General features: G+C 40.7%; 2 protein-coding genes across 2 annotated transcripts; both read left to right on the top strand.

Moving 5' to 3' along the window:
- Positions 1–446: 446 nt before the first annotated feature.
- On the top strand, positions 447–2712 carry LOC138874868 (uncharacterized). The gene is made up of 3 exons (XM_070153655.1): positions 447–804; positions 1628–2139; positions 2194–2712. Exons 1-3 carry the CDS (start codon positions 447–449, stop codon positions 2710–2712), a joined length of 1389 nt encoding a protein of 462 aa, XP_070009756.1.
- A 410-nt stretch (positions 2713–3122) lies between these two features.
- Positions 3123–3557, top strand: LOC138874867 (uncharacterized). The gene has a single exon (XM_070153654.1). It carries the CDS (start codon positions 3123–3125, stop codon positions 3555–3557), a length of 435 nt encoding a protein of 144 aa, XP_070009755.1.
- Positions 3558–8426: the final 4869 nt, after the last annotated feature.

Here is an 8426-nt window from a genome sequence, read left to right as displayed (position 1 = left end):
ATCATATTAACACCGATAGCATTATACTTCATTGAAGGGGACACAACCTTTGTTTCTTTAATCAAATTAATTACATTCTCAATATCACAATTCGTTATTTCTTCAACTCACTATCATATCATACTCTTGTTACAATTAACTGAATAGAATTACGACTTTAGTCAAGTAACACACTATTTGAGTAACCTTTTCACACCTATTCCATGTGAGATTCGACTTCAACCTTTTTGGGTTATTATATTTGACACCGACCGCCTTACACTATTTAATTAAAGTGTAATTTGAGCGTATAAAATTTTGGCGCCGTTGCCGGGGAATACAATTTTGAAATTACTAATTAGTGTATGCTTTACTTTACATCTTATTCTATTCCATCATACTTTGCTTGTTTTGCTTGGTGTTGATAGGAAAATATGGCCGAATATGAAGAAGAAATATAGGCAGAAATGGAAGAAAATCCTTTTGCGAACATAGAGGAGTACATTGAGTATGCAAATGCTATTGTACCTCCGGCCGTTGGCGCTGCAACTTTCAAGGTAGAACATGGTTTAATCTTTATGCTCAAAGCGGAGGGGGGTTTAAGGAATTCCACTGTTGATGATCCGACACAACATCTTAGAAACTTCTTGGGTGTGTGTGCGATGCAATGGAGGAACAACGTCTTTGATGATGCTCTAAGGTTGAGGTGCTTCAAGTACTCACTAGCTGGGGACGCAAGGAAATGGCTTCAAAATATGCCACCAAACTCCATTCATTCTTGGCCTGAACTTGTTCGGGCATTCTTAGCTAAATGGTTCCCGAAAAGTAAGAAGTCTGAGCTCCGGGATAAAATTTTCTTTTTTCAAACAAGTACCGGGAGAACATCTACATGAGGCATGGGATCAGTTCAAGTTATATTTGGTGAGGTCTCCCAACCATGGTTTTCCGGATTCTATCTTGTTGGAAAAATTCTACATGGGCTTGGATCCTATGAACCAATCTATAGCCAAGAATGCAGCTGACGGATCTTTCATGGACAAATCATTCGCAAGGGTCATATAAATACTTGACAAAATGGCAAAGCATAATCAAGCATGGCACTTAGAGGACACCACGAGTGGAATTGCATATAGGTCTCCTTCCTTGACCACCATGATCAAAGAAAACCAATAGAGGGATCAAGTGATTGCAAGGCTTGCCACAAATGTCGATGTATTGACAAAGATGTTCACGGAAAGCCAAACGATGAAAGTAAATATGGTGGAAGATGTGCAACCCATATCAAATAAAGACTTTGAGGAGGCAAACTATGTCAACAACTCTCAAGGAGGTTATCAAAAGCAACAAGACCAAGGTTAAGGACAACAAAATCAATGGAGGCCTCACCCGCAAGGGCAAGGCATCCAACAGTGGCGAAATGACCAAGGCGGCTCAAATCAAGGTAATTGCAACAACAACAACTTCCCAAATCGGAGTTCAAACCCTTATGTTCCTCCAAAGGGTCAATATTCAAATCAAGGTTCCTCAAGTGAGTCTAGGTTGGAAGGCATGCTTGAACGGGTATTGCAAAATCAAGAGAAGTCTGATACTTCTATGAGGAATATGACTGAGCTTGTTGGTTCTCATACCGCATTCATTCAAAAATTAGATATGCAAATGAGAGACCTCTCTAGGGAACAAAATCCAAAGCAAAAAGGGACACTTCCAAGTGACACAATTGCGAACCCCAAGGGCAGTGGGAGTGGTCCAACTTCTCATGTCATGGCAATTACTACACGGAGTGGAAAGGTACTAGAAGGTGGGAGTGAACAAGCGGTTGAATTTGAAGAGTCCGAACAAGAGGCTGAGGTTGAAGAGCCAAGTGTTGTTGAAGTTGAAAGAGTTCCGGAAGAATTGAAAGTGCAAGAAGAGAACCGGGAAGAGGTAAAGGAAAAGGTAAAAGAGACATCAAAAACTCTACCATCTATTCCTAGACATCCTCCTCCATTCCCTCAAAGACTTTCTAGAAAGGTTGACAATAGCAAACTCGAAAAAATCTATGACATTCTCAAGCAATTATCGGTGAATATTCCAATTGTGGAAGCATTTCAAGAGAAGCCATGTTTTGCTAAATATTTGAATGATTTGATTACCAAGAAGAGAACCATCAAAAATGAAGTGGTGAATGTGACTCACCGGGTTAGTTCTATCATTACAACATCTACTGTTTAAAAGAAAGAAGACCCGGGAGCTTTCACCATTCCTTATACTATTGGAGCACATGATTTTGCAAGAGCCCTTTGTGATAATGGGGCTAGCATCAACTTGATGCCTCTTGCTATTTACAAGCAACCAGGGTTAGGTATGCCAAGGCCCACAAATATGAGATTGCAAATGGCCGATCGTTCCATAAAGAGACCGGTGCGAATTGTTGATGATGTGCTTGTTAAAGTGGGAAAGTTTCATTTACCCGCCAATTTCATAATCCTTGATTTTGTGGTTGACAAAAAGATCCCTATCATTTTGGGGAGACCATTCCTAGCCACAGGAAGAGCACTAATGGTTTCGGAACGGAATGAGATCAAATTTCGTGTGAATGATGAAGAGGTTACATTCCAAGCAAGCAAGGGTATGAAACTACCACATGAAATTGAGAGCATCTCGGTGATTGATGTTGTTGATGAAGTGGAAGATGCGGTTGAAATAAAGATGGAAGAACAATGCCTCGGTGAGGCGTTAGCGGCTATTTGGTAAACTTTGATGGTAAAGGCATGGAAGGATATATGGAAGAGGTAAATGCATTGGATGGGCTTGGGTCCTACACTTATGCTCTGGCAAATCTCTCTCTCGATCTGGAGAATAGAGCCACTCCTCCCGCAAAACCTTCTATTATTGAGCCACCACAATTAGAGATCAAACCAATTCCACCACACTTGAGGTATAAATTTCTTGGCTCAAATGTTACTTTAGCGGTAATCGTTTCTTCTTTGTTGAAAGATGTGCATGTAGAACAATTGTTGGAAGTCTTGAAGAAGCATAGGAAAGCTATTGGATGGACAATTGTAGACATCCGACGACTTCCCCCCGAAATTTGCGAACACAAGATCCACTTGGAGAGTGAGACAAAACCAAGTGTGGAACATCAATGACGGTTGAACCCATCCATGCAAGAGGTAGTAAAGAAAGAAAACATCAAGTGGTTGGATGTCGGGGTAGTCTACCCCATTGCTGATAGTTCTTGGGTGAGCCTGGTGCAATGTGTGCTGAAAAAGGGAGCCATTACCATGATTGAAAATGATAAAAATGAGCTCATCCCAATAAGAACGGTGATCGGATGGAGGGTGTGTATGGATTATCGGAAGCTCAACAGTGCCACATGCAAAGACCATTTCCCTATGCCTTTTACTGATCAAATGCTTGATTGGCTAGCGGGAAGGTCATTCTATTGCTTTCTTGTGGATATTCCGGTTACAACCAAATCAATATCGCATTGGACGACCAAGAGAAGACAACATTCACTTGCCCTTATGGAACCTTTGCCTTTAGTCGGATGTCGTTTGGTTTGTGCAACACTCCGACTACCTTTCAAAGATGCATGATGTCCATCTTCTCCGACATGGTGGAGGATATTTTAGAGGTTTTCATGGATAGGTGATTCTTTTGAGCATTGTCTCAACAATCTTATACAAGTGCTTAAGAGATATGAGGAGACCAACCTTGTGCGCAACTGGGAGAAATGACATTTCATGGTGGATGAAGGCATTGTATTGGGGCATAAAATTTCAAAACATGGCATAGAGGTTGACCAGGCAATGATCGAGATCAGTTCCAAGCTTCCTCCACCTACTTCCGTTAAAGGTGTCCAAAGTTTCTTTGGGTATGCCGGGTTCTATAGGCGTTTCATCAAGAATTTTTTCAAGATTGCAGATCCTATGTGCAAACTCCTTGAGAAAGATGAAAAATTTGTGTTTTACGAGAAATGCCTCAAAGCCTTTGAGGAATTGAAGCAAAAGCTCACCACGACACCTATTATTGTCACACCCGATTGGTATCTTCCTTTCGAGCTCATGTGTGATGCTAGTGGTGTAGCTATTGGAGAAATGCTTGGCCAACATCACAACAAGGTTCTCCACCCGGTCTATTATGCAAGCAAGACACTCAATGGAGCGCAAATGAATTACACGGTGATCGAGCAAGAACTTCTTGTCATTGCCTATGCCTTTAAGAAGTTCAGAGCTTATTTGTTGGCATCCAAGGTGATAATGTACACAGATCATGCTGCTCTTCGCTATCTCATGGCAAAGAAGGATGCAAAGCCTAGGTTAATTCAGTGGGTCTTGTTGTTGCAATAATTTGACTTCGAAGTCAAGGATCGCAAGGGAACTCAAAATCAAGGGACAAATAATTTATCAAGGCTTGAAGAGGCAAGGAGACCAAAGGGACATCTTGAAATCAATGATGTATTCCCGGATGAACACATATTGGCACTATCTAGCACTTTTGCTCCTTGGTATGCCGATATTGCTAACTACTTAGTTAGTGACCTTATTCCGGATGGATTGGAATCCTATCAAAAGAAGAAGTTTTTGAGAGACTGTTGGCAATACTATTGGGAAGAACCATTCTTGTTCCGTGTGTGCTGACAACATCATTAGAAGGTGTGTTCCATAAGAAGAAATTATGCCAATTCTAAAGGCATGCCACGACTCACCGGTTGGGGGTCACTATGGGGAAAATCCAACTGCGGCTAAGGTGCTTTGAATGTGGTTATTATTGGCCGTCAATCTATCATGATGCCAATCAAATTGTCAAGGCTTGTTACCAATGCCAAAGACAAGGATCAATCTCCAAGAGGTATGAAATGCCAATGCACTTTGTAATGGATATAGAAATCTTCGACGTGTGGGGAATTGATTTTATGGGTCTCTTTGTAAGCTCATGTGGGATGAAATATATCTTGGTGGCTGTAGACTATGTGTCCAAATGGGTTAAAGCAATTGCCTTACCAAACAACGAGTCAAGAAGTGTGATCGCATTATTAAAGAAAAACATATTCACTCGGTTTGGCACTCATAGAGCCATTCTTAGTGATGGTGGGTCTCATTTCTGTAACAAGGCTTTCACGGGGCTACTAGATAAATATGGCGTCAAGCATAAGGTGTCCACACATTATCATCCCCAATAAAGTGGCTAAGTTGAAGTTTCCAATTAGGATATAAAGAGCATTCTAGCAAAGACTGTTAATGCAAAAAGGACCGATTGGTCAAGGAAGCTAAATAACACATTGTGGGCGTACCATACGACGTACAAAACTCCTTTTGGCACTTCTCCTTATCGGTTAGTCTTAGAAAAATCTTGTCATATACTCGTAGAACTGGAACACAAAGCCATGTGGGCTCTGAAGAGATTGAACTTGGACTGGGCTGAAGCTTCAAATTTGAGGTTAACACAACTTAATGAAATGGAGAAATTCCGTTTCCATGCATATGAAAGTGCAACTATGTATAAAGAAAGGATGAAGTTCATTCACGACAAAAAGATCTTGAAGAGGGAGTTCAAGTCGGGTGACTTGGTTTTGCTCTTTAACTCAAGGCTCAAATTGTTTCCGGGCAAGCTCAAATCAAAATGGTCCGGTCCGTTCAAGGTGGTAAATGTCTCTCCTTTTGGAGCTATGGAACAAGAATCAAAGGATGGGCTCCGGACCTTCAAAGTGAACGGTCAGCGAGTCAATCACTACATGGGCACAGATGGAGAAAAAAACTTGGTGGAGCAGTTGGCTCTCAAAGACAGTCCATGCCCGACCAATGAGTGAATCCAAAGAAACGCCAACTTCGTCGTGCCGTGACGATAAATCAAGCGCTTCATGGGAGGCAACCCATGTGTGGTAACACCCTTTTTATTCTTTAAATTTTAATTTTTGTTAGTTAGATTTAATTGAGAAGTTTAAAGTGTGTGTTAGTGTGCAGGGGATTCAAAAGATCATAACACTGGTAAGATTGCATGAGAAAGGAAGAAAAATCACCTTAAAACGTTTGCTACACATATGCGGTCGCATTTTCACTATGAGGACCACATTGTGGTCGCAGACCCAAAAAGTGAGTTTGGCAAAAATTTGTGATAAGAATGCGACCAGGAGGTGCACTTTGCGGGCCGCATTTCTACTATCAGATCACAGAGTGCACCGCATCTTTGGCCCTTTAGCAATTCAATTGAATCCACCGCATAACACTTATGCGGTCGCATAAGGTGTTATACGTTAACTTACCCATCACAATTCTTCCAGGTAAGTCCCTCGCATCCCTTCAGCTTTCACACGTTCAAAATAAAAATAATTTTTTTCATTAACAGAAAGAAACAAAATAAACGAAGAGAAAAAAACAAAAAAAAACAAAAAAAAAACAAACAAATAATAGAGAGGCCAAAACAGTGAGTGAATCAAGAACGTAGAGCAACATCTGCAAACTTATCTCCCAAGTGTGCTCATAAACCTGTCACTGGTATGTTTTCCTTGGCCCAATTTTATCCTTGCAAGCTTTAGTTTCACATTAGTTTTTGTTTTTCCATTTTTTTGTTTCATGTTTCCTTTTTTTCTTCTTGTTTGTATTTTGTAGTTAGATGTCTGTTCATAATATGATTTTTGTTAAGTAGTGTGTTTTGGGGTGTTGGGTAGTAAAACTTAGGTCCGCCATTGTTGAAGGTTAAGTTCAATCGTTGGGAGCGATGAATTTTACACCTCGCATAATAAAAATGTGGTCCGCATTGTTGCCGCAAAAGCGAACCCTAACTGGCTAAAGAAGATGATAAAATGCGGTGACTTTGCAATCGCATAATTGATATGCGAACGGCAAAGTCACCACATACTGAGACAGACTACCCAGTTTTATAGCATGTTGTTTGTGGCAACTTTGCGATCACATATCCAACTTTGCGGTGGACTTTGCGATCACATTTTGTGATTTTATTTTCTGAGAAATCAAGTATGTGATGGTTATGCGAACCAAATAATGGTTATGTGATCGCATAACCCATCGCATACTTAGATCATTTGAATAGCCTGAGAGTTTGCGACAAGTCTGCGGTCCGCATAGTGGTTATACGACTGCATAACCTGTCGCATTCTTACATTTTTCTTGAGTTTTTCTGTTTTCTTTCATTGTTGCCTACCATGTTGATCATGTTTCGTTTCTGTGTAGATATGGGTACCAGGAAACATACAGCCTCTGCCCAGAAAAGGGCCTCCTCCAGTCATCAAACTCAACAAGCAAAACGTTAGCGACCGGACCCTATTGCTACACTTCCCTCCCAATCTAATGAGGATGAAATTGTCACGACCCCAATCCCGGTCGTGATGGAGCCTAACACGATGCTAGGCAAGCCCGACCAATTACCACTCACAATCCCTTCTTATTAGAATTCATTACCAATTTTCAGAAGTAGATACCAATTTAATATAAGTAGAAGTCAAATAAAAGATTGAAATATGCGGAAAGCCATAATGAAATCTCTACAAATGCCCAATGATCTGGTGTCACAAGTCTGAGCCTCTAATACAAGGTTTCAATAGCCTAATGTAGAAATATGTCTAAAATACGGAATAGTAAAAAACGATAGAGGGAGAAATCGGGTCTGCGGACGCTATGCAGCTACCTCGATAACTCCGATGAAAAATTGAACGGCATGAAAGCTCGCTCTATACCTCAGGGACACTTGTACCTGCACACACGGTGCAGGGAGTAATGTGAGTACTCTGACCTAGTGAGTAATAACAATAAATAATGGCTGACGATATGAAATCACGTAAAGGCACTAAGCAGTTCTATATCAAAGTAGTAAAACCATTTAAAGAGAAAGTAGTAAAGAAAATTGAATGAAACTCTTTGAACCAGGTGAAAACAGGTAGTTTGACAGGCATTAATCCAGTATAAATCCGTTCCTCGAGCATTTCTGTTCATTTACTTATTTCTTACCCTCAATACTCAATTCATATACTTCTCACAATAACCGAAATCAAAACATATATATATATACCGCTACGGCGTGCATCTCGATCCTTATATCGCTGTGGCGCACAACCCGATCCATAATAATAATAGTCAACTGCGCTCACTGGGGGTGTGCCGACTCCGAAGGGGCTCCTACAGCCCAAACGCTATATTGCTGCGACGTGCAGCCCGATCAATATATATATATATATATATTGACATATTTGCTGCGGCGCGCATCCCGGTCCATATAAGTATTTTGCTGCGGCGTGCAGCCCGATCCAATATCATATATAATATCCTCACTATTGGGTCCTCAACCCCTCTCAGTCATTATAATCACAGCCTCGCGGGCACAATAATATAAGGTAGGGATCTCAGCCCACATATTTCTTTCATTTATGATTAACATTTCATAACCCGGTTCATATCATTTTTAAACAATTAGAAACATGATTGAGGATATGATTTTTAGCAAATAAGTGA

This window comes from Nicotiana sylvestris, chromosome 8 (assembly GCF_000393655.2).
Source record: "Nicotiana sylvestris chromosome 8, ASM39365v2, whole genome shotgun sequence".
Lineage (NCBI taxonomy): Eukaryota > Viridiplantae > Streptophyta > Magnoliopsida > Solanales > Solanaceae > Nicotiana > Nicotiana sylvestris.
Note: the sequence above shows the minus strand (reverse complement) of the source record. Positions and strands in the feature narration are given on the sequence as shown.

Bases quoted from the DNA above. Each gene is read 5' to 3' on its own strand.
- LOC138874868 (XM_070153655.1), top strand. From the start codon at position 447: ATGGAAGAAAATCCTTTTGCGAACATAGAGGAGTACATTGAGTATGCA. The intron at 805-1,627 runs GTAAGAAGTCTG...TTCAAAAATTAG, and splicing joins AGCTAAATGGTTCCCGAAAA to ATATGCAAATGAGAGACCTC. The intron at 2,140-2,193 runs GTGAATGTGACT...ACTGTTTAAAAG, and splicing joins GAACCATCAAAAATGAAGTG to AAAGAAGACCCGGGAGCTTT.
- LOC138874867 (XM_070153654.1), top strand. From the start codon at position 3,123: ATGCAAGAGGTAGTAAAGAAAGAAAACATCAAGTGGTTGGATGTCGGG.